This window comes from Salvelinus alpinus, chromosome 3 (assembly GCF_045679555.1).
Source record: "Salvelinus alpinus chromosome 3, SLU_Salpinus.1, whole genome shotgun sequence".
Classification (NCBI taxonomy): domain Eukaryota; kingdom Metazoa; phylum Chordata; class Actinopteri; order Salmoniformes; family Salmonidae; genus Salvelinus; species Salvelinus alpinus.
In genome coordinates, this window is record NC_092088.1 from 47798540 (window position 1) to 47825241 (window position 26702).

Genomic DNA, 26702 nt, shown 5'->3' on the forward strand with positions numbered 1-26702 from the left:
TTGCGCTGGTAGCTAACAGTGTCGGCTAGAGATGACCTGCAGGAGCTTCCTGCAGGAATTTGTAGTCTTGCTGAGGTTTTCTCTGTTGCAATATATTGATAAAACTCACCTTGTCCAAGTGAGAATTACACTGTTATCAATACGTCACGCCAGGGTAAGCCTACACGAAACACAGACCTTATAATGTAATTATGATATAGTTCTAAAATCCCAGATGCAAAAATGAATTGTGAAAAAATGATTGGAACCATTACCGGGTTTAACCGCTAGGTTTTATGGGTATTATGATGCGTACACTGTGCCGGACTATAGGCAGGGGGTAGCATAACTTGTTTGATTCTCTGTAATAATGGTATGGGAATAATAATGCATTTTATTTTGTAAAGTCGTTTCTTTAAACCTAACCTTAACCACACTGCTAACCTTATGCCTAACCTTGAATGAAGAGCAAAAAGCAACAACAAAAGCATCATACATTTTTATGATGGCCAATTTTTACTTTGGCTGTGGTAACTAGTCAAAACCATTGTGCCTGTTGTTCATACGCATATCTGCCCTCTCACTGGCTAGAATGGTCCCACCTGATCTTGCCTCCTCGATACTATAGGCCTAGTTTGTCAAAATTGATTTAGAGGATGAATTTAGCAGGATAGAAGAATTAGGTTAAATTTAGGAAAAGGGTTAGCTAAAATAATCTTTATCCTATCAAGACATGACCGTGTGGGGGTAGCCTACAACATTTTTTTTCAACATTATGAGAGTCTGATAGCATTTTTGTAGAATAATGTCAAGAGCAGGCCAGAGTGAGCTGCATGGTCACTTTCTCTGCTAATTTGCCAAGTGCATGTGCTCCAACAATCGTGAATGCCCACAACACTTACACAATAAAGGGGCAGTATGTGTTGCGAAATTAGACAGATAATTGACTCATGAAAATACCGGTTTAGTGAGTATCTCTCTTTCACATTCTCTTTCTCCTCTCTTTTTAATTTCACATCTAAAGTTACGTTATAGACTTTATGATAAAAGCTTTTCTGGTGGTTGTGTGGGAAGCAACACAAGGATACATGCATTACCTTAAGCAAATATACTTTATTTATGCGGAAGTACCAAAAGTATTCTAAATTACATCTGAAACATCGGCACACAAAGTAAACCATTCTGTTTTGATCTCCCTGTTCCGGAGGCATACTTCAGGTTAATTGATTAACATTACATCATCAAACTCGGCAATCCTATCAGAAACAACATGCAGTCATCTAGGAGGTCCAGTTCAACAGCCAAGTTTAGTGCCATCTTTAATATATGTAATTTGAATCAGAATTATATTATAATTACCATAAATAATGTATTATATTAAAATATATCCATGCGAGTTAACAAGGTGATATCAAAATCTCAAACACAACAAAACAAAGGACTAAGGAGGGTACCAAGGGGGACCTAAGATCATATCTATGAAAATATATTGAACAAATATACAGATGAAGACAAAATATATAAATACATTTACATGTATGTATATATGTACGTCAGCAATATATCACCATGTGAACTTCACAAATTATTAAAATATTCCTTTCTTCAAGACCGCTCACCTGCAGATATTAGAATTGGTGATAGTCTGGTGAATTTCAAGCACATGGTGGTATTTGAGGGGAGAACAGCTCATAATAACGGTCGAAATGGCACAAATGGAATGGCATCAAACACACGGAAACCATGTTTGATATGTGATACCATTCCACCAATTCTGCTCCAGCCATTACCACGAGCCCGTCCTCCCCAATGAAGGTGCCACCAACCTCCTGTGTTGTACAGTACCTGTTTTCAGATCATAATCCTCATCAAACCAGGGACAAATGAACAGCAGCACAACATGACATCTGACCATATTTGTCAATGGTATTATGGCTAAGGATGAATATGTCACTGGTTAACATTTCAGTTAGATGTGCCACTGGAGATATCTTTTCAACTTAATGTTTTGATGGGGGTATTTGTATGATATTGGCCAATTAAAACAAGTTAGGAGTCTTTGACTTATAGGCTTGGTAGATATAAGTCACTTTTCATATCAAGCTTCCAGTGCAGGCTTCTGTAAACCACTTAGTTTTAGTCTGCCCTACAAGATACATTTTACTCTTGACAGAGGGATGTGTGACTGTACATACCATCTAGAAATGTGCCTTCAATCAAATGAAAAGAAACAACATATTTACATTGTAAAGCTCATCATTATTGCATTATAAATGATTTTACATTTTTAAAAACCCTGTTTTCCTTTGACATTAGAGTTGTGCTCCGTCTACTCATTTCCCAAGACAAATAAATAAATGAACAAAAACAAACGATAAACATGCTTCAAAATAAATGCAACCCTAATACTTTGTACATTGAGACTTTTTTAAAATCATAACTTATGTATTTGAGATATTGTGTTATTGGTCCATAAAATGAGTGTTCACAAGATGTCATTCAGAGCAGTTTGTAAAGCAAGTTCGTTTTTTTCTCTCCAATAAATGTGTGTTATTTGCATCTATGAAAAAAACCTACCAGATGAAAAATCTTGGTTTTTACAGATAGTGTTAGGGCTCTATTCAATCTGTAAAACTGAAGCGTTACAGATTCGGCAACAGAAATGTAAAAGTAATTCCCGATTGAGTCGACTATATGCAGCGTTTAACCGTTAATGTAAACTCTGCTAAAGCGGGAACATTGCTTTTAAATTTCAATCCCGCTTTAAAACTGAATTTCCGCGATGCGGATTGAATAGAGCCCTTAGTCTGCTGTGTGTTTACAGTGGTGTGATAAATACATTTTGTAAAGGTCAAATAAAGGTGCGATGATGTTACTAACATAGCAAACATTCAATCAACGTACGACTGGTTGGCTTGCCTTGAACAAGTGTCCTAGAATCCCCTGCATGTCTACAGATTACGTCTGATATAATCCCTAAAACTAAAGGCGTAAAGGACATAAGAACTGATTTAAATGTAGCACAACCTACCATCTGGACAAATCTAAACATTGTGCATTACAAAAAATGAATTACCGTAGCTCAACCAACATCAGGTCAGCCAAAGTTCAGATGCTTTATTTAAAGTGCATCTCTACCTCTATGAATCATAACACTGGGAGTACTCATTAGTACAGAAATGCCTAATTTCCTCTGTGTGTCGGTGGTACAGGAAGTCCATCCTTTATACAGGAAGTCCATCTAGGCAATGTACATTTGGTAAAAGTTACTTGGAACAAGAAAAAGTCTGTAGGAATCCAATATTGTGCTGTAGTTCATGGTTGTGCCCCTATGTGGCAGCACATATCATTCTCTTGAGCTCCATGTGTGGAAAAAAGGAGTTTACTGTTTCACAAAGCTTGCTTCATTTGACCAGATTGCCATAATAATCAGCAAGTAGGAACACTCATTGTCATTGAAACAGAGACCGTCTCCCACCTTGGACAGACACCACATAATATACTTCAGTGCAGTCTCACTGAATAGGTTTGACTTTGCTAAGGATGCATTTCGATCTAAATCAAGTCCATCATAGAGTAAATGCTCAGAATAATTTTAGTAGAGATTCCTCTTTTGCAAGAGTCAAAAGAATGTTGGAAGGATGTTTCCCCTAAAAGTGACTTTAGACTGGAGTCTCATAACATGCCAAGGGGTGTTGGTGGCACTAAGCTCTACAGACAGTATCTCCAAAATTAGCTCATCTTCGAGACCAACCGGGTTGGTTTGGATTTAAAATAAATAACGATCAATAAATTAATAAATAGAATATCTGCCTGCATGTATTTACAAAGCGGAGAACATTTAATTTAATATTGTTCAAACAACACTATTCCAGTACACATTATAGACTCGTATAAGACCGGCTTTCATCAAAGCCAGTTAGCAGCTAATAAACATATTACATTATAAATTGTCATCAAGATCACACGGTAGAATATAATGCAGTTTCAGACACCTTTACAAAAATCCTAAACAAATAAAAATCTTAACATCAAAGTAGGCAGTAGTCAACAAAAATAGCTTTGTTCACGAGTCCTGTGTGAAAGCTTTTTACAAGTCAGTTTGTGCTCCTGCATGTGTGCCCAGTTTATCTCCTCTCCTCTTTAAACCACACACACGCTACTCCCTATTGCACTGACCATAAAGAAAATAATAATAATAATAATAATACAAATATCTGAGGTGCAGACAGATCCCTCCCAAGCCAGACCATCTCCTGGAGAGTGGGGGCAGGAGGACAGGGAGGAGAAAGAAAAGGGAGAGTGAGAACTGGGTCTCAGCGGTCTCTGCAGGTGGGCAGGTTGACGAAGGTGAAGACGTTGTACTCAATGAGGATGGAGAAGCAGAGAAAGATGCAGTACATGAGCAGACAAACCAGGCCCAAACGACGGTCCAGTTTCCACCCATTCAGATGTACCCCCAGGACCTAAGAGAGCGAGGGAAGAGATTAAGGAATTACATTAATGGTTGCTCTACTCAAATGTAATTCTGCATAGACTGTAAAATACAATACACAAGTATATTTTATTCTTTAAAATCTTAGACATATACATGGAATGACTCACTGTGAGGAACACAGACCCCAACAGAAGTCCCACAGAGAAGATGAGCCCTTTGCTGTTCAGTTTAATCTAAGAGAAGAAAAGTTTAAACAGGCACAGAAGAAGTTAAACCATGGGGTTGGGAACTGATTTACAACACGTTTGCACCAGTATAAAGTGTACACCTGCTATTTCCAGAAGAGAATAATAGTTTCAAAAACAGATGTTACACCACCAAACGATTATATGGTCTTATGCCAGCTCTTTTTTTGGGGCCCTTTTGAAATGTATACAGTATCCATAAGCTGTTCTCTGTACAGTGCATTCGGAAAGTATTCAGACCCCTTTACCTTTTCCACATTTTGTTATGTTACAGCCTACAGCTGCTCCATCGAGAGCATCCTGACTGGTTGCATCACTGCCTGGTATTGCAACTGCTCGGCCTCTGACCGCAAGGCAAAAAAGAGGGTAGTGGGTATGGCCCAGTACATCACAGCTTCCTGCCATCCAGGACCTCTATACCAGGCGGTGTAGAGGTAAATGGTCAAAGACTCCAGCCACCCTAGTCATAGACTGTTCTCTCTGCTAACGCACGGCAAGCGGTACCAGAGTGCCAAGTCTAGGTCCAAAAAGCTTCTTAACAGCTTCTAACCCCAATCCATAAGACTCCTGAACAGCTAATCAAATGGCTACACAGTCTATTTGCATTGTCCCCCCCTCTTTTATGCTGCTGTTTATCACTTTAACTCTACCTACATGTACATATTACCTCAATTACTCTGTACTGGTACTCCCTGTATATAGCCTTGCTACTGTTAATTTACTGCTACTCTCAATTATTTATTTTTTTACTTAACACTAATTTTTCTTAACTGCATTGTTGGTTAAGAGCTTGTCTGTAAGCATTTCACTGTAAGGTCTACACCTGTTGTGTTTGGTGCATGTGACATAATATTTGATTTGATTTATTCTAAAATGGGTTAAATTATATTTTTTTCTCATCAATCTACACACAGTACCCCATAATGACAAAGCGAAAACAGGTTTTTAGAAATGTATGTAATTGTCTTAAATATAAAATATTATTCAGACCCTTTGCTATGAGACTCAAAATTGAGCTCAGGTGCATCCTGTTTCCATTGATCATCCTTGAGATGTTTCTACAACTTGATGGGAGTCCACCTGTGGTAAATTCAATTGATTGGACATGATTTGGAAAGGCACACACCTGTCTATTTAAGGTCCCACTTTTGACAGTGCATGTCAGAGCAAAAACCAAGCCATGAGGTCGAAGGAATTGTCCGTAGAGCTCCGAGACAGGATTGTGTTGAGGCAGGATCTGGGGAAGGGTACTAAAACATTTCTGCAGCATTGAAGGTGCATTTCTGCAGCATTGAATCATTCTTAAATGGAAGAAGTTGGAACAACCAAGACTTTTCCTAGAGCTGGCCATATGGCCAAACTGAGCAATCGGGGATGAAGAGTCTGGTCAGGGAGGTGACCAAGAACCCGATGGTCAATCTGACAGAGCTCCAGAGTTACTCTGTGGAGATGGGAAAACCTTCCAGAAGCACAGCCATCTCTGCAGCACTCCACCAATCAGGCCTTTATGGTAGAGTGGCCAGACGGAAGCCGCTCCCCAGTAAAAGGCACATGAAAGCCCGATTGGAGTTTGCCAAAAGGCACCTAATTGCCAAAAAGCACCTAAAGACTCAGACCATGAGAAACAAGATCCTCTGGTCTGATGAAACCAAGATTGAACTCTTTTTGGGCTAAATGCCAAGCATCACGTCTGGAGGAAACCTGGAACCATCCCTACGGTGAAGCATGGTGGTGGCAGCATCATGCTGTGGGAATGTTTTTCAGGGGCTGGGACTGGGACACTAGTCGGGCTCGAGGGAAAGATGAACAGAGCAAAGTACAGAGAGATCCTTGATGAAAACCTGCTCCAGAGCACTCAGGACCTCAGACTGGGGGCGAAGGTTCACCTTCCAACAGGACAACGACCATAAGCACACAACCAAGACAACGCAGGAGTTGCTTCAGGACAAGTCTCTGAATGTCCTTGACTGGCCCAGTCAGGGCCTGGACTAGAACCTGATTGGACATCTCTGGAGAGACCTGTGCAGCGACGCTCCCCATCCAACCTGACAGAGCTTGAGAGGATCTGCAGAGAAGAATGGGAGAAACTATCCAAATACAGGTGTGCCAAGCTTGTAGCGTCATACCCAAGAAGACTCGAGGATGTAATCACTGCCAAAGTAAAGGCTCTGAATACTAATGTAAATGTGATATTTCCAATTTTAGTTTTTTTAATAAATATGCAAAAATGTATAATTTTTTTTTTTGCTTCGTCATTATGGGGTATTGTGTGTAGATTGATGGGAAAAAGAGATGTAATCAATTTTAGAATAAGGCTTTAACGTAACAAAATGTGGAAAAAGTAAACTGCTTCTACACCTGCATTGCTTGCTGTTTAGGGGTTTTAGGCTGGGTTTCTGTACAGCACTCTGTGACATCAGCTGATGTAAGACGGGCTTTATAAATTAATTTGATTGAAGGAGTCTGAATACTTTCCGAATGCACTGTATCTCACTCCTACATTAGCCCGCAATACACAGCTCAATTCCCTAACATGCTGACCAGACCGGACACGTTGCGTGCGTGAGCGTAGCAAAATACATGTTATTGAAATCCATGTTATTCAATTATTGCACCCACACTGCTCGCGCATGCCAACGAGCGTCTGCGTTGCCAAGGGCTAAAATAGAAGTCATTCCTATTTCTGACGCAGATCGCACTGCAAGTCCTGCCTCTCCCATCTCCTCATTGGTTTATAGAAGCAGGTACCCACGTGCCATCTCCTCATTGGTTATACCCACGTGGGTGATTGAAAGACGAAATGTTTTGCCAGTTGTCGTGGTAATACTATGAAAGTGTAGATGCCAATCACCATATAAGTTCAAAGATGAAAAAGCCTGGAAGGAGGAGAGATGACTAGAAACGATTCGTTTGGCCATTTTATGTGTGGATTAATTGTCGGAGTAGAGGACCTTGTGCATTTCAGGTAAAATAACAACTCAATGTTTATATCCCAGGACAAATTACCTAGCAACAGCAAGCTAGCTAAATAGGACAAATTAGCTAGCAAGTGCAAGCTAACTAGCTAAATTGCCATACATGTTTAATGCTTTTTGACCTGTCCCCAAATTAATGTCATTGGTTCAGAGTTTGTTTTGATATTTTAACCTGCGTGTCGTGATCGTGTTTGGTGTAGGGGGGACAAAATAAGTGTATGCACGATAGCGCACGCGCGCAGCCAGTTTGGCGTCCGTGTTACACACAGTCAAAGCCTTCATTGAGAATAATCATGTAACACGCCACACTCCAAAAGCAGCAAGGCAGCAAAAGCTTGTCTCTCTTCTCCTGGGAACAGATTAATGTAGGCATTCCTTCACGGCCACAGCACCCCCACGCCTGTTTTATCTAGTGTGATTCTGGCACACTGGGCTACAGGTGCACTCAACGCTGTATTTCTCTTGGACTACTGACAGCTACTTTTCTCCTATCTCTTTCAGGTGTTAGGACCCAGTCACATGTCAAACTGGAATATATACGTGTATCTACAGTGATCACAAATAACAGATGCTCCAATGGCTACGTAAACATGTCATGACACTGACTAATACTGTACATAAACATACATAACATTGGTGCCATTTGACAGGAGCAGAGAGGGCTCTGGACAGAAAATCAATTGTGTCATCTCTCACAATAAAAAGCAACATCAATTTTACCTTCACAGAATAGGCCTATCACGTATAAGTTTCAGATGTCAGTTTTTATTGTGCATTTCTGATAGAGGTTTACTAAAGACCTTACACAGCCAGGGTTAGAAGAAACAGTGTTTGTTACTTACGTAGGAGCCGTAGTTGATGGCCAGAGTCTGCAGGGCCCAGGGAAGGCCCAGTCCAATAAGGATATCAAACACATTACTGCCTATAGAGTTAGACACAGCCATGTCCCCAAAACCTGAGAGACACAGCAAGAGGGAGCGAGAGAGAGACAAAGAGAAAGGGATGGAAACAGGGAGGGAGAAAAAAAGAGGAGAGGCAAAGAAAGAGAGGGAGAGAGAAAGAGAAATCAATAGACAGAGACGTTGGTCAACATCGGTAACATCAATAAAGAATTCTGACTTGCTGAGGTAATCAGGTTGCCACAAACAACAAATACAACAACAACAAACAGACTGTCATGGAATGTGTTTCCATTTCCCTCTCTCAGACTCAGATAAATTTTTGAAAGGGGAGCGATAATTAACACATAACAGAAATCAAGGATGGAGGAAGGCGCCACGCTGGGTTCTCTTCAGTCCACCCGTCCCCATCACTTCCACACGACTTGGTCACAGAGACAGATGACAACCTCTCCCCTCTTCCTCATCCCATCTCTCTATCGCCCTTCACTCTGTTGACCATGTACACAGAGTGTGGAGCTCTTTGATTCCTGTGTGTGTTCATAGGGTGGGGGAGCAGCAGGGCAAACAGCACTGGAAGAATGGCATCGTTTTACATGCTAACCAACTGTGCTATTTTGCAAGTTTTTTTGCGTTGCTCGTAACTTATTTTTTAACTTATTGCTGCTACCGTCTCTTATGACCGAAAATAACTTCTGGATATCAGAACAGCGATTACTCACCTCGAAATGAAAGAAGCTTTTTCCTTTAACGAGTTTGACGAGAAGGACATAGTGCTTTCCCGTGAACAGGCCCAAATCCCCGTCATTTGCATGAAGAAAAGAAGGAGAAAGGGGGGCGGGGGTCGGACTGCCTTCTGAGAATTCGTAGGCGAGCGAGTAAACTTCCACTGCCATCCATTCTATTGGCGAACGTGCAATCATTGGAAAATAAAATCGATGACCTACGATCAAGATTATTCTACCAACGGGACATTAAAAACGGTAATATCTTATGTTTCACCGAGTCGTGGATGAACGACAACATGGATAATGTAGAGCTGGTGGGATTTTCCATGCCCCCGGCAGAACAGAGAAGCTACGTCTGGTAAGACTAGGGGTGGGGGTATGTGTCTATTTGTCAATAACAGCTGGTGTGTGATGTCTAATATCAAAGATGTCTCGAGGGTTTGCTCGCCTGAGGTAGAGTACCTTATGATAAGCTGTAGACCACACTATCTACCACGAGCGTAGCTGTCTATTATTCGTAGCTGTCTATTTACCACCACAAACCAATGCTGTGACTAAGATCGCACTCAACCAACTCTATAAGGCCATAAGCCAACAAGAAAATGCTCATCCAGAAGCGGCGCTCGTAGTGGCCGCGGACTTTAATGCAGGCAAACTTAAATCAGTTTTACCTCATTTCTACCAGCTTGTCACGTGCAACCAGAGGAAAAAAGCTTTAGACCACCTTTACTCCACACACAGAGATGAATACAAAGCTCTCCCCCGCCCTCCATTTGGCAAATCTGACCATAATTCTATCCTCCTGATTCCTGCTTACAAGCAAAAACTAAAGCAGGAAGTACCAGTGACTAGCTCAATATGGAAGTGGTCAGATGAAGTGGATGCTACGCTACAGGACTGTTTTGCTAGCACAGACTGGAATATGTTCTGGGATTCATCCAATGGCATCGAGGGGTATACCACCTCAGTCATCGGCTTCATCAATAAGTGCATCGACGACGTTGTCCCCACAGTGACTGTACGTACATATCCCAAACAGAAGCCATGGATTACAGGCACCATCCGCATCGAGCTAAAGGCTAGAGCTGCCGCTTCCAAGGAGCGGGACACTAATCCGGACGCTTATAAGAAATTACGCTATGCCCTCAGACGAACCTACTACACCGGCTCTGACGCTCGTCGGATGTGGCAGGGTTTGAAAACTATTATGGACTACAAAAGGAAACCCAGACGCGAGCTGCCCAGTGACACGAGCCTACCAGACAAGCTAAATGCCTTTTATGATTGCTTCGAGGCAAGCAAGACTGAAGCATGCACGAGAGCACCAGCTGTTCTGGACGACTGTGTGATAACGCTCTCGGTAGCCAATGTGAGCAAGACCTTTAAACAGGTCAACATTTACAAAGCCGCGGGGCCAGATGGCTTACCAGGATGTGTACTTAAAGCATGCACGGACCAATTGGCAAGTGTCTTCACTGACATTTCCGACCTCTCCCTGACTGAGTCTACATGTTTCAAACAGACCACCATAGTCCTTGTGCCCAAGGAAGCGAAGGTAACCTGCCTAAATGATTACCGCCCCGTAGCACTCGTCGGTAGTCATGAAGTGCTTTGAAAGGCTGGTCATGGCTCACATCAACAGCATCCTCCCGGATACCCTAGACCCACTCTAAGTCGCATACCGCCCCAATAGATCCACAGATGACGCAATCTCAATCATACTCCACACTGCCCTTTCCCACCTGGACAAAAGGAACACCTACAGTGGGGAGAACAAGTATTTGATACACTGCCGATTTTGCAGGTTTTCCTACTTACAAAGCATGTAGAGGTCTGTAATTTTTATCATAGGTACACTTCAACTGTGAGAGACGGAATCTAAAACAAAAATCCAGAAAATCACATTGTATGATTTTTAAATAATTAATTTGCATTTTATTGCATGACATAAGTATTTGATCACCTACCAACCAGTAAGAATTCCGGCTCTCACAGACCTGTTAGTTTTTCTTTAAGAAGCCCTCCTGTTCTCCACTCATTACCTGTATTAACTGCATCTGTTTGAACTCGTTACCTGTATAAAAGACACCTGTCCACACACTCAATCAAACAGATTCCAACCTCTCCACAATGGCCAAGACCAGAGAGCTGTGTAAGGACATCAGGGATAAAATTGTAGACCTGCACAAGGCTGGGATGGGCTACAGGACAATAGGCAAGCAGCTTGGTGAGAAGGAAACAACTGTTGGCGCAATTATTAGAAAATGGAAGAAGTTCAAGATGACGGTCAATCACCCTCGGTCTGGGGCTCCATGCAAGATTTCACCTCGTGGGGCATCAATGATCATGAGGAAGGTGAGGGATCAGCCCAGAACTACACGGCAGGACCTGGTCAATGACCTGAAGAGAGCTGGGACCACAGTCTCAAAGAAAACCATTAGTAACACACTACGCCGTCATGGATTAAAATCCTGCAGCGCACGCAAGGTCCCCCTGCTTAAGCCAGTGCATGTCCAGGCCTGTCTGAAGTTTGCCAATGACCATCTGGATGATCCAGAGGAGGAATGGGAGAAGGTCATGTGGTCTGATGAGACAAAAATAGAGCTTTTTGGTCTAACTCCACTCGCCGTGTTTGGAGGAAGAAGAAGGATGAGTACAACCCCAAGAACACCATCCCAACCGTGAAGCATGGAGGTGGAAACATCATTCTTTGGGGATGCTTTTCTGCAAAGGGGACAGGACGACTGCTCCGTATTGAGGGGAGGATGGATGGGGCCATGTATCGCGAGATCTTGGCCAACAACCTCCTTCCCTCAGTAAGAGCATTGAAGATGGGTCGTGGCTGGGTCTTCCAGCATGACAACGACACGAAACACACAGCCATGGCAACTAAGGAGTGGCTCCGTAAGAAGCATCTCAAGGTCCTGGAGTGGCCTAGCCAGTCTCCAGACCAGAACCCAATAGAAAATCTTTGAAGGGAGCTGAAAGTCCGTATTGCCCAGCGACAGCCCCGAAACCTGAAGGATCTGGAGAAGATCTGTAGGGAGGAGTGGGCCAAAATCCCTGCTGCAGTGTGTGCAAACCTAGTCAAGAACTACAGGAAACGTATGATCTCTGTAATTGCAAACAAAGGTTTCTGTACCAAATATTAAGTTCTGCTTTTCTGATGTATCAAATACTTATGTCATGCAATAAAATGCAAATTAATTACTTAAATATCATACAATGTGATTTTCTGGATTTTTGTTTTAGATTCCTTCTCTCATAGTTGAAGTGTACCTATGATAAAAATTACAGACCTCTACATGCTTTGTAAGTAGGAAAACCTGCAAAATCGGCAGTGTATCAAATACTTGTTCTCCCCACTGTATATGAGAATGCGGTTCATTGACTACAGCTCAGCGTTCAACACCATAGTGCCCTCAAAGCTCATCACTAAACTAAGGACCCTGGGACTAAACACCTCCCTCTGCAACTGGATCCTGGACCTCCCGACGGGCCGCCCCCAGGTGGTGAAGGTAGGCAACAACACGTCTGCCACGCTGATCCTCAACACTGGGGCCCCTCAGGGGTGTGTACTTAGTCCCCTCCTGTACTCCCTGTTCACCCACGACTGCATGGCCAAACATGACTCCAACACCATCATTAAGTTTGCTGATGACACAACAGTGGTAGGCCTGATCACCAACAACGATGAGACAGCCTATAGGGAGGAGGTCAGAGACCTGGCAGTGTGGTGTCAGGACAACAACCTCTCTCTCAATGTGAGCAAGACAAAGGAGTTGATCGTGGAGTACAGGAAAAGGTGGGTCGAACCAGGCCCCCATTAAAACTTCTTTAGGATAGGGTGCAGATTTTTCACTTAGGGAAAAATAGCGTGCCCAATTTCAACTTCGTGCTACTCATCCCCAGAATATAAGATATGCATATTATTAGTAGATTTGGATAGAAAACACTCTGAAGTTTCTAAAACTGTTTGAATCATATCTGTAAGTATAACAGAACTTATATAGCAGTCAAAACCCTGAGGACTAACTTAGTTTTTTTTAAGTCACTGTCTGTTCAATGAGTTATTATGGGCAGGCCAGAATTCTAATTACTATACTCGCAGTTCCTACTGCTTCCACTGGATGTCGCCAGTGTATGGAAATAGGTTGAAGTTATTCATTTGAACAATGACAAAGAAAAACACCAAAAAGTAGAGTGACGTCTTGTGTTTTTGTTTGATTGTTGCGCAAGACTTGAAAAGTACCGTGAGTTTGTTGATCTCATGTATTGAAAACAGATTGACCCGTCTTCAATTTGATCGATTATTAACGTTTACAAATACCTTAAGTTGTATTACAAAAGTACTTTGAAATGTTTTGGCAAAGTGTAGAGGTAATTTTTTGGATATTTTGTTGTGACTTTGCGCAAATTGGACTCTGTTTTTTTCTGGTACAACGGCGCCAAATAAATGGACAATTTGGATATATATGGACGGAATTAATCGAACAAAAGGACCATTTGTGATGTTTATGGGACATATTGGAGTGCCAACAAAAGAATCTCGTCAAAGGTAATGCATGTTTTATATTTTATATCTACGTTTTGAGTAGCGCCGGCATGGTTGAAATAGGCTACACTGTCTTGTTGACATTTTGCTATCATCAGATAATAGCATCTTATGCTTTCGCCGAAAAGCCTTTTTGAAATCTGACATGTTGGCTGGATTCACAACGAGTGTAGCTTTAATTTGGTATCTTATATGTGTAATTTAATAAAGTTAGATTTTATATAATTTTTTTGAGTCTGGCGCTCTACATTTTCCCAGGCTGTTGGGACGCAAGCGTCCCGCTATCCCAGAGAGGTTATTAACATCAACCGGGCTGTAGTGGAGTGGGTGAGAATTTCAAGTTCCTTGTTGTCCACATCACCAACAAGCTATCATGGTCCAAACACACCAAGACAGTCGTGAAGAGGGAATGACAACACATTTTCCCCCTCAGGAGACTGAAAAGATTTGGCATGGGACCCCAGATCCTCAAAAAGTTCTACAGCTGCACCATCGAGAGCATCCTGACCGGTTCCATTACCGCCTGTTATGGCAACTGCTCGGCATCTGATCGTAAGGCACCAGAGAGTAGTGTGTATGGCCCAGTATATCACAGGGGCCAAGCTTCCTGCTATCCAGGACCTATGTAATAGGCGGTGTCAGAGGAAAGGCCAAAAAATTGTCAGACTCCTGTCTCCCAGGTCATAGACTGTTTTCTCTGCTACCGCACGGCAAGCGGTACCGGAGCGCCAAGTCTAGGACCAAAAGGCTCCTTAACAGCTTCTACCCCCAAGCCATAAGACTGCTGAACAATTAATCAAATGGCCACCGGACTATTACATTGACCCCTCCCCCATTTGTTTTGTACACTGCTGCTACTCGCTGTTTATTATCTATGCATAGTCACTTCACCCCTACCTACATGTACAAATTACCTCAACTAACCTGTACCCCCACACATTGACTCGGTACCGGTGCCCCCTGTATATAGCCTTGTTATTGTTATTTTATATTGTTACTGTTTATAATTTTTTTGTTTTTTGTTTATTTGGTAAATATTTTCTTAACTCTTCTGTTGGTTAAGGGCTTGTTGTAAGTAAGCATTTCACGGTAAGGTCTACACTTATTGTATTTGGCGCATGTGACAAATAAAGTTTGATTTGATTTTGATTTGGTAGAGAAAGTACTCTGTGTGTGTTCTCACCTTGCCGTGCCACTATAAGACTGGCCATGCAATCAGGGACACTGGTGCCAGCTGCCAGGAAGGTGATGCCCATGATGACGTCGGGGATACCGAGAGTAAATCCGATCACTGTCACCTGAAGGGAAGAGACACACACATCAGTGAGTTTATTTTTTATTAATTCTCCCCAATTTCGTGGTATCCAATTGGTAGTTGCAATCTTGTCCCGTCTGTCACGACCTCTACCGAAGTCGTTGCCTCTCCTTGTTCGGGCGGTGTTCGGCGGTCGACGTCACCGGCCTTCTAGCCATCATCGATCCATTTTTCATTTTCCATTGGTTTTGTCTTGTCTTCCCACACACCTGTTTTCAATCCCATTCATTACCTATTGTGTATTTAACCCTCTGTTTCCCCTCATGTGTTTGTCAGAGATTATTTTATGTCAAGTATTGTTTTCTTGTTGTATAGGTGCGCGACGGGTCCTCATACCCATGTTTATTTGATGTATGTATATTTTCGTGTTTGGAGCATGTCGAGTGGACATTTAGTAAAAGTCTACATTTACACTCCGTCTAACTCTCCTGCGTCTGACTTCCATGCCACCTATACACAATATTGTGACACCGTCGCTGCAACTCATGTATGGATTTGGCAGAGGCGAAGGTTGAGAGCCGTGCGTCCTCCGAAACACAAACCAACCGAGCCACGCTGCTTCTTGACACAATGCCCACTTAACCCGGAAGCCAGCCGCACCAATGTGTCTGAGGAAACCGTACACCTGGCGACCGTGTCAGCGTGCATTGCGCCCGGCCCGCCACAGGAGTTGCTAGAGCGCGATGGGACAAGAACATCCCTGCTGGCCAAACCCGGTTGACACTGGGCCAATTGTGTGCTGCCCCATGGGTTTCTCGGTCGCGACCGGTTGCGACAGAGCCTGGACTTGAACCAGGATCTCTAGTGGCACAGCTAGCACTGTGATGCAGTGCCTTAGACCACTGCGCCACTTGGGAGGCATCAGTGTTATATGCGTGTGTGTGTGTATGTGTGCGCGCGTGTGTGCCCTCACCATCCAGACCATGACATAGGAAAAACCAGCAATCCAGAGGGTGGAAGTGACGAAGGAGACCATGAACCATCTCTCCCAGTGAGTGTTGGCACAGTTAGGCACCGTGAAGAACAACAGCAGGCACAGAGGCCAGGCCAACAGCCACTTGACCTTATTACAGCACCCAGCTAGAGAAAGAGATGGAGGGAGAGGGAAAGAGATGCAGTTTCAATTTGTGTTCTTTGCTGGATTTACATTAACTGATGTTTTTATTGAGGAAATCTAAAAATACTTTTAGGCGAGTGTTGACCAACACAATAAAGAGAGCTCAGAGAGACTGAATGTTTTTGAAACCCTGTAATGTTATATTGGTTTTTACCTGGGGCGTGAAAGGGCACGAAAGGTCCCTCCCCTACGTCCTCCTCCTCTTCATCGTTCTCATTATTCTCATTGTCTTCGTTCTCGTTTTCCGTCTCGTTGCCGGCCTCCACATCTCCCCTGTCGTCCTCTCCATGGTGACCATGGCGACCTTTGACTCCCCTTTCAGGCCCGCCCAGTCCGTTCTCCAGGCCCCGTCTACTGCCGACCTTCACTGTGACCTCTGAGTCTCCGTTAGTGAACGGCCGGGTGCTAATCAGACGCTGTCTCTTCACAAATACATGCATACGCACATGTCATATGCTGTACAAAATTTTCAAAATAAGTATGCTGTAAGAATACAGTTTATTCACACCCACAAAGCAAACAGAAACACGGCCACATATGCAGAAGGCATGTGTGGTCATACCTCAGTGATGAGCATGCGTGAGGCCATGGAGAGGCGTGTGCGAGGGGAGAAGTGGCTGGTGATCATGATCCTCATGCCGGCTTCAGAGAAGGACAGCTGGTGGGGGTAGGCTGACAGCAACTCATCTACCATCAACACTGACTGCTTTCTGTGGAAGTTAGCTACAGGAGACATACACACAGAGAGAGAGAGAGAGACGTGAGCGATGTGAGAGAGATGAGACAAACACACACAGGCACATGCATGGCAGAACGGTCAGACCGTACTTTTCTTCAGCAGGACAGCGCTGGCGTCACAGTTGTCGTCCAGGTCAGCGTTACTGGCTGTGCCGTTCCCCAGGCTGGACGAGTTCTTCTTCCGCCTCTCCAGGAAATGCACAATGTTCGAGTTAAACCTATACACATAAAGGAACACGAGTTAAACCTAGACAAAGAGGGACAGTACAAGGCTGTGGATACAACTTCATACCTCTACTCAGGATACATGAAATGGTTCTGAAGTGTGTTTGTGTGTGGTATTGATGGTTTCAGACACAGACTTACTTCATTATCAAAATATAGCCGAAATACATCAGAACCAGTGTCAGAGACTCCCACCTGGAACACACATCAAGCGGGATTCAATTGAAGCTGATTTTTAACAGCTATACAACACAACACATAACATATAGGTGTATGTGCTGTATACATAAGTGCAAGCCATACTTACCATGAAACCTTTTCATCATATATGAACTGTAAGGAGACAAAGAAGAATGATACTGAACACTTGGAAGAATGATTGGAAGTACAGTATTCGCTTTTGGGGTTCACTTTTCTCTGATGTAAACATTAGTATATGGATCCACTCTGTAGATACACCATCTGATCAGCAGGAGGCAACACACTAAGGCCCACTTCAATGGTTTGCAATGGTCAGGCTCCACTCACCACTATAAGAGCAGTGATGGATAGGGTGTAGTACATACAGTCTCTCATAAGAGACCAACGAGACAGATGCACTGCCTGAGAGAGAGAGAGAGAGAGAGAGAAGGGGAGAGGGGGGAGAGAGAGGAACGGTCTGTAAGAGTGGAAGAGCCAACATTTCACCCCCATGTATTCATCCCTTCCTGTGTGTGTGTCTGTGTCTGTGTCTGTTGCTGTGCAAGCCAAGGTGCAGAAACCTACCTGGCCAGCAAATATTCCACACACTCCAATGATGCAGAGGATATTGAAGACAGCTGAGCCCACGATCGTGCCCACCCCCACATCCCCTTTAGTGATGAACACACCTGCACAGAGACAGTGAAAATACAGAACATCCATGGGTTATACAATGGTTAGGAATGGAGGGTTACACATTTATACATGTAAACTATTGACATGGTTAACTTATACAGTATGTATACAGTTTTCTTTTTAAATAATTTTTTTATTTCACCTTTATTTAACCAGGTAGGCCAGTTGAGAACAAGTTCTCATTTACAACTGCGACCTGGCCAAGATAAAGCAAAGCAGTGTGACAAAAACAACAACACAGAGTTACACATGGGATAAACAAACGTACAGTCAATAACACAATAGAAAAATCTATGTACGGTGTGTGCAAATGTAGTTTGGTTAGGTCAGGGTGTGACTCGGGTGGGAAAATCTATGTTTTCTATTTCTTTGTTGTTTTGCCGAGTGTGGTTCCCAATCAGAGGCAGCTGTCTATCATTGTCTCTGATTGGGGATCATATATAAGTTGTCATTTTCCGTTTGGGTTTTGTGGGGTGTTGTTTTCTGTTTAGGTTGTTTCCCTGACAGAACTGTGCGCTTTCGTTTTCTCCTTTTGTCATTTTGTTTGAGTGTTTTTGTGAACATTAAATCATGAACACTTTCCATGCTGCGCTTTGGTCTCATTCCGACGGCGAACGTTACAGGGATGAGGTAGTTGGGTGGGCTATTTACAGATGGGCTGTGCACAGGTGCAGTGATCGGTAAGCTGCTCTGAGTTATATTGTATATCACTGTCACATACACCAGATAGGTGCAGTTTTACAGGGTCAGCCATAGTAGTACAGAGCCCCTGGAGCAAATTAGAGTTACGTGCCTTGCTCAAGGGCACACCAACAGATTTTTCACCTTGTTGGCTTGGTATTTGAACCAGTGACCATTTTCAAATCAAAGCAAACTTTATTTGTCACATTCGCCGAATACAACAAGTGTAAACCTTACCGTGAAATGCTGACTTACAAGCCCTTAACCAACAGTGCAGTTCAAGAAGAGTTAAGAAAATATTTACCAAATAAACTAAAGTATAAAAAGTAACACAATAACATAACAATAACAAGACTATACAGGGGGTACCGGTACTGAGTCAGTGTGCGGGGGTACAGGTTAGAGATAATTTGTACATGTAGGTAGGGGTGAAGTGACTATGTATAGATAATAAACAGTGAGTAGCAACACTGTACAAAACAAATGGAGGGGAGGGGGGTCAATGTAATAGTCCGGTGGCCATTTGATTAATTGTTCAGCAGTCTTATGGCTTGGGGTAGAAGCTGTTAAGGAGCCTTTGGTCCTAGACTTGGCACTCCGGTACCACATGCCGTGCGGTAGCATAGAAAACAGTCTATAACTTGGGTGACTGGAGTCTCTGACAATTTTATGGGCTTTCCTCTGACACCGCCTATTATATAGGTCCTGGACTGGCTTCCAGTTGAAGCTCGCATCCGCTACAAGACCATGGTGCTTGCCTACGGAGCTGTGAGGGGAACGGCACCTCAGTACCTCCAGGCTCTGATCAGGCTCTACACCCAAACAAGGGCACTGCGTTCATCCACCTCTGGCCTGCTCGCCTCCCTACCACTGAGGAAGTACAGTTCCCGCTCAGCCCAGTCAAAACTGTTCGCTGCTCTGGCCCCCCAATGGTGGAACAAACTCCCTCACGACGCCAGGACAGCGGAGTCAATCACCACCTTCCGGAGACACCTGAAACCCCACCTCTTTAAGGAATACCTAGGATAGGATAAAGTAATCCTTCTCACCCCCCCCCCCCCCCTTAAAAGATTTAGATGCACTATTGTAAAGTGGCTGTTCCACTGGATGTCATAAGGTGAATGCACCAATTTGTAAGTCGCTCTGGATAAGAGCGTCTGCTAAATGACTTAAATGTAAATGTTAAATGGATTGCAGGAAGCTTGGCCCCAGTGATGCACTATCCTCTCTAGTGCCTTACGATCAGATGCCGAGCAGTTGCCAAACCAGGCGGTGATGCAACCGGTCAGGATGCTCTCGATGGTGCAGCTGTAGAACTTTTTGAGGATCTGGGGACTCATGCCAAATCTCCTGAGGGGGAAAAGGTGTTGTCATGCCCTCTTCACGACTGTCTTGTTGTGTTTGGACCATGATAGCTCGTTGGTGATGTGGACACCAAGGAACTTGAAACTCTCGAACCCGCTCCACTACAGCCTTGTTGATGTTAATGGGGGCCTGTTCGGCCACCTTTTCCTGTAGTCCACGATCAGTTCCTTTGTCTTGCTCACATTGAGGGAGAGGATGTTGTCCTGGCACCACACTGCCAGGTCTCTGACCTCCTCCCTATATGCTGTCTCATCGTTGTCAGTGATCAGGCCTACCACTGTTGTGTCGTCAGCAAACTTAATGATGGTGTTGGAGTCGTGTTGGGCCACGCAGTCATGGGTGAACAGGGAGTATAGGATTAAGTACACACCCCTGAGGGGCCCCAGTGTTGAGGATCAGCGTGGCAGACGTGTTGTTGCCTACCCTTACCACCTGGGGCGGTCCGTCAGGAAGTTCAGGATCCAGTGGCAGAGGGAGGTGTTTAGTCCCAGGGTCCTTAGCTTAGTGATGAGCTTTGTGGGCATTATGGTGTTGAACGCTGAGCTAGTCAATGAACAGCATTCTCATATAGGTGTTCCTTTTGTCCAGGTGGGAAAGGACAGTGTGGAGTACGATTGAGATTGCATCATCTGTGGATCTATTGGGGCGGTATGTGAATTGAAGTACATACGGTCACTGTGGGGACGATGTCGTCAACGCACTTATTGATGAAGCCGATGACTGAGGTGGTATACTCCTCAATGCCATTGGATGAATCCCGGAACATATTTCAGTTTGTGCTAGCAAAACAGTCCTGTAGCGTAGCATCTGACCACTTCCATATTGAGCGAGTCACTGGTACTTCCTTCTTTAGTATTTGCTTGTAAGCAGGAATCAGGAGGATAGAATTATGGTCAGATTTGCCAAATGGAAGGCGGGGGAGAGCTTTGTATGCATCTCTGTGTGTGGAGTAAAGGTGGTCTGGAGTTTTTTTCCCTCTGGTTGCATATGTGACATAATGGTAAAAAATTGGTAAAACGGATTTACGTTTGCCTCTATTAAAGTCCCCGGTCACTACGAGCGCCGCTTCTGGGTGAGCATTTTCTTGTTTGATTATGGCCTTATAGAGTTGTTTGAGTGCGGTCTTAGTGGCAGCATCGGTTTGTGGTGGTAAATAGACGGCTACGAATAATATAGATGAGAACTCTCTTGGTAGAAAGTGTAGTCTACAGCTTATCATAAGGTACTCTACCTCAGACGAGCAATACCTCGAGACTTCTTTAATATTAGACATCGCGCACCAGCTGTTTTGACAAAAAGACACATACCCCCACCCCTCGCTTTACCAGACGTAGCTTCTCTGTTCTGCCGGTACATTGAAAATCCCTCCAGCTCTATATTATCTGTGTCGTTGTTCAGCCACGACTCGTGACACATAAGATATTACAGTTCTTAATGCCCCGTTGGTAGGGTAATCGTAAGTCATCAATTTTATGTTCAAATTATTGCATGTTAGCAAGTAGAATTGATGGCAGTGGGAGTTTACTCGCTCGCCTACGGATTCTCAAAAGACAGCCCGATCTGCGTCCTCTTTTCTTCCGTCTTTTCTTCATGCAAATGACGGGGATCGGAGCTTGTTTCCAGGAAAGCAGTATATATTTCTCGTCGGACTCGTTAAAGGAAAAAGCTTCTTCCAGTTCGTGGTGAGTAATCGCTGTTCTGATGTCAAGAAGTTATTTTCGGTCATACAAGACGGTAGCAGCAACATTACGTACAATAAGTAAAAAAAATAAGTTACTAACAATGCAAAACAATGAACAAAATAGCTCAATTGCTTACGGCATGTAAAACGTCAGTCATCCTCATCGGCACCATCCTCTTCGGCGCCATCTTAACTCATTTGAACTGGGTATTGGCCCAACCTTCTAACCACTATGCTACTTGCATCCCTAAGATAAAACATAGTGGGCCTGCTAATAAAGTAATGAAAAAGGTATCCAGCTGGGCACAACATGTCATTTCAACGTGGACATTTGGATGATATTTGGTTGATCAATAAGATTTCAACCTGTATTCACCCACTCAAAAAGAGAGCAAGAACTTTGCTGAATTACGAATGTGTTATCACTATGCTTTCAACCATCTAAATGCAAAACAAAGTTCAAATGGGAATACAATGTCAGATATTTTGTATTTATACCACAGCATTGTTGAATACTCATTTATGATTGGTTAGAAGGGCATTCTAGAATGGACAATAAAACCAGATAATGGGACAGTTGAAATAGATATCGGGACACCTTGCAGTCATGACGCAATATGCGCCTACACATCTAGACCATACTTACTACAAAGTTACAGAAAGCTAAACCAACAACCACACAAACTAAAATTGGATACATTGTAAACACAGGTCCAATGAGGAAAAAAATAACAAACAGCTAGCTAGCTAGCATTGATTAGTTTTTGCATAGTATTTTTTTGGAGCATCTGATGACCTAATGTGGTGAGTGATGACCATGAATTTCTCTGGTGCCAATGTTGCAGTCATGACGCAAGTGGCACTATGCTGTCAAATCCTCCTACATGTTTCTAGTTTGACAAGATGTTTTCAGCAACTGGTATTTTTGAATTTGGTTGTCAAATTGGCATGTTTTCTAGCAACAAACTATTTAGCTAGCTTCTAGCCTAGTGTTTGATATGCAATGCAATCTCCTTTTAATGACGGGCCAAGTGTCCTGGCGAGCTTTTCCATCTATGCCAGGCAAAATCAGTCATCATCAGCTCATTGTTATGGATGTATCCAAATTATTGTCAATAGAAAACAGCTTAAACAAACGCAAATGCTGCGACTTTGTTGTTATTCTGGCTACAGAGGTCGTGACTGTGTTAGCCGTAGCTAGTTGGCTAGCTAGCAAGCAAGGGACAAGAACATTGCCAGCGAGCATGGCAACGGAATATATACAGTGCATTCAGAAAGTTTTCAGACCCCTTGACTCTACACATTTTGTTATGTTACAGCCTTATTCTAAAATGGATGAAATCATTTTTTCCCCCTCATCAATATACACACAATACCCCATAATGACATGATGACATGAGGTTGTTAGTAACAAGAACATTTCCTAGGACATAGACATATCTGATATTGGCAGAAACCTTAAATTCTTGTTAATCTAACTGCACTGTCCAATTTACAGTGGCTATTACAGTGAAAGAATATCATGCTATTGTTTGAGGACCGTGCACAATTTTTAACATGAAAAGTTATTAATAAACAAATTGGGCACATTTGGACAGTCTTGATACAACATTTTGAACAGAAATAAAATGGTTCATTGGATCAGTCTAAAACATTGCACATACACTGATGCCATCTAGTGGCCAACATCTAAATTGCAGCTGGGCTGGAATAATACATTATGGCCTTTCTCTTGCATTTCAAAGATGATGGGACAAAAAAATACAAAATAACGTTTTTTTTTTTTTTTTTTTTTATATTCTCCTACATTCCTTTCACATTTCCACAAACTTCAAAGTGTTTCCCTTTAAATGGTACCAAGAATATGCATAACCTTGATTCAAGGCCTGAGTTACAGGAAGTTAGATTTGGGTATGTCATTTTAGGTGAAAATTGAAAAAAAGGGGCGTATCCTTAAGAGGTTTTAAGAATGATAGAGGCTACTGTGTTCTTGGGTGACCTCCAACGCTGCAGACATTTTAAGTTTGAATAAATACTGTTACATTAGTTTGTAAATAAGGCTTAACTTTAGGCTATATACTGTATTACAAAAGTAGAATGATAGAGGCCACTGTGCTCTTAGGGACCTCCAATGCTACCCTTCTTATGTAAATAAGGTATTTCCTTTTTTTATTTGTAATGCATTTGCAAAAATGTCTAAAAACCTGTTTTTGATTTGTCATTATGGGGTATTGCGTGTAGATTGATGAGGAAAATAATACATTTAGTCAATTTTAGAATAAGGCTTTAACATAACAAAGTGTGTAAAAAGTCAAGAGGTCTGAATACTTTCCGAATGCACTGTGGAACGAACAACTGGGTCTCATCCATAAATATTGAACTTATTGAACGAACGACTGGGTCGCGGCTCTAGCAACCAACAGATGAGAAAGTATGACATCTCTTATAAAAATATCCCCCAAATTGTTCTGGTTTGTAAATGTGTGCATTAGTATTGTTGTTTTTTGGCAACTTTGGTATAAGTGGAATAAAAACCTCCGTTCTGTACTGTACATTACCTTGGAAAAATGCACGCAAAGGGGCTCGGCTCAGCCTCGTCCTGCTGCCTCGTCCATTATTTCCAAAGAATGTACAGAATGTCAGTGTTTATCCCTTAGTTATACAACACTTTTATGTGTTATCACTGTGCTTCATCTAACAGCACAACCCCTCCCCCCCACACAAATAAAAGCCACATACACCCCAGCTACAATGAAATATGTTGTTTTACAGTGTCAGCCATAGTAGTATGGCATCCCTAGAGCAAATTAGAGTTTAGTGCCTTGCTCAAGGGCACATCGACAGATTTTTCACCTTGTCGGCTCGGGTATTCAAACCAGCGACCTTTCGGTTACTGGCCAAACACTCTAACCGCTAGGCTTCCTGCCACCCTACATCACCCTACATGCCCTACACCCTAAATTACCTGGACTGCAGTTGAGATTACATTAAAAGTACATAGTGCAAGTTATCAATGCTGTTCCAAGATTCTGCACAGATTATTATAGCAATTGTGAAGATCTCTACAGACCTGCAACCTTTACATGCTATCTTGAACATGCACGCTTTCTATGAATACATAAGTCTCACAGCAAAGGGTCTGAATTCTTATGTAAATAAGGTATTTCCTTTTTAAAAATTTGTTATACATTATATTGAATTGTGTTTGGTTGACAAAACTACAAAATATAAACCTTTAAAGTACATTTAATGCTTGGATAGTTTCATCTGAGCCACTGGCTTAATCCTATTCTTTAATTTGTATTTTTGGTTTCGTTGGAGACGTGAATCGAACATATTATTTCTTAACTTGTCAACAAGTTAATAGGCTATTTACCGTATTGAAGATGTTATATTGAATTCTGTTTGGTTGTCAATGAAACCAAATATCAACATTTGAAGAAGATGTATCTTTTGTGAATTTATAGTGGCTCTCGAGTGGTGCAGCGGTCTGAGGCACTACATCTCAGTGCTAGAGGCATCACTACAGACCCTGGTTTGATTCCAGGCTGTATCACAACCGGCAGTGATCGGGAGTCCCATAGGGCGGCGCATAATTGGCCCAGCATCGTCCGGGTTAGGGTTTGGCCGGGTTAGACCGTCATTGTAAATAGGCCTTGTTAAATAAAGGTTAAATAAAAATAAATATGTTTAATTCCAGTTGGTATACAAATTAATAATATGTATGTTGGATTTAAGTCTCCATCTCAACCAATAATCAAAGTTAAAGAATAGAACTAAATCAAATTAAAGTGTATTTAAAGTTTGATTACATCAGATTTAGTCCTATTGTTTAACTTAGATTTTTGGTTGATGTGAAGATGTGAATCCAGCATATCAATTATTAGTTTGTAGACAAACTAGAACTAAATCCAGACTAAGTCAGTGGCACAGATGGAACTATCCAAGCAGAAGATGCATCTCCTTTAAATGTTGACATTTGGTTGTGTTGACAACCAAACACAATTCAATATCCAGTTTGTCTACTAATTAGTAATCGATATGTTGGATTCACGTCTCCATACCAAAAATCTAAGTTAAAGAATATGACTAAATCTAATCAAACTTTAAATGCACTTTACATAAAATTTGATTTAGTACTATTCTTTAACTTTTTGGTTGAGATGGAGACCAAAGATGGAGATCCAACATATTAATGATTAACTTGAAGATTACATTTGAAATCAACTAAAGCTTGAAATCCAAGGCCTATATATATGTATTGTCTATTTTCAGTTTCTGATCATGTACAGTATATAGCGTTGAAGATCTGATGTTGTTCCAAAGGTAAATATTCAACATCACAAACCCTGTATAAAATATGTTGAAAATTGGTTACAATGATGACATAATCTTGTGGTTGAAATTTCACCCTCAAAACAACAGTTGATAACTTTTTTCCAAACCAATGTATTTTCCATGTAGATTCCACGTCACAATATGTTGACAAATTACGTTGAAAAAACATGTCTGTACATGTCTCACCGATAACAGAGGTGAAGAGTTCAGGAGCTGAACTGCCGGCTGCCATGAAGGTTGCACCTGCCACATCCTCACTAAGATGTAGACGCTGAAAGAGAGAGAGAGAGAGACAGAGAGAGAGACAGAGATAGAGAGTAGAAAGCACATCTTGAAAAGAAGAATTGTGTCCTTGAAATTCCAAATGAATTGACCCCGACCCTGTTACAGAATAGTGTATAACCTTCTTACCTCGCATATCTTCTCCAGAGAGGGAACAAAATAGTCGTCGCACACCAGAGCCAGTGCATAGAACATGTACATGGCCTACAGAGGAGTAGCACAAAACAAAAACACATACCCATGCATGAACAAACTTGGTGATCTC

The 26702-nt window shown here is 42.4% G+C and overlaps 1 protein-coding gene across 1 annotated transcript in view; it reads right to left on the reverse strand.

Annotated features, from left to right (window-relative positions):
- Positions 1 to 1072: 1072 nt before the first annotated feature.
- Positions 1073 to 26702, reverse strand: part of LOC139570860 (sodium/potassium/calcium exchanger 3-like) — a 164531-nt gene continuing 138901 nt past the window's right edge. Inside the window, exons 4-17 of the mRNA XM_071393150.1 lie at positions 26567 to 26641; positions 26342 to 26426; positions 17980 to 18083; positions 17743 to 17817; positions 17522 to 17547; positions 17356 to 17409; positions 17080 to 17207; positions 16814 to 16974; positions 16406 to 16673; positions 16048 to 16214; positions 15003 to 15117; positions 8480 to 8592; positions 4585 to 4650; positions 1073 to 4445 (exon numbers count right to left, since the gene is read on the reverse strand). Of these exons, the coding sequence (XP_071249251.1) occupies positions 4296 to 4445; positions 4585 to 4650; positions 8480 to 8592; positions 15003 to 15117; positions 16048 to 16214; positions 16406 to 16673; positions 16814 to 16974; positions 17080 to 17207; positions 17356 to 17409; positions 17522 to 17547; positions 17743 to 17817; positions 17980 to 18083; positions 26342 to 26426; positions 26567 to 26641 (1587 nt within the window). The 3' untranslated portion in view covers positions 1073 to 4295. The remainder of the gene's footprint in view (positions 4446 to 4584; positions 4651 to 8479; positions 8593 to 15002; positions 15118 to 16047; positions 16215 to 16405; positions 16674 to 16813; positions 16975 to 17079; positions 17208 to 17355; positions 17410 to 17521; positions 17548 to 17742; positions 17818 to 17979; positions 18084 to 26341; positions 26427 to 26566; positions 26642 to 26702) is intronic.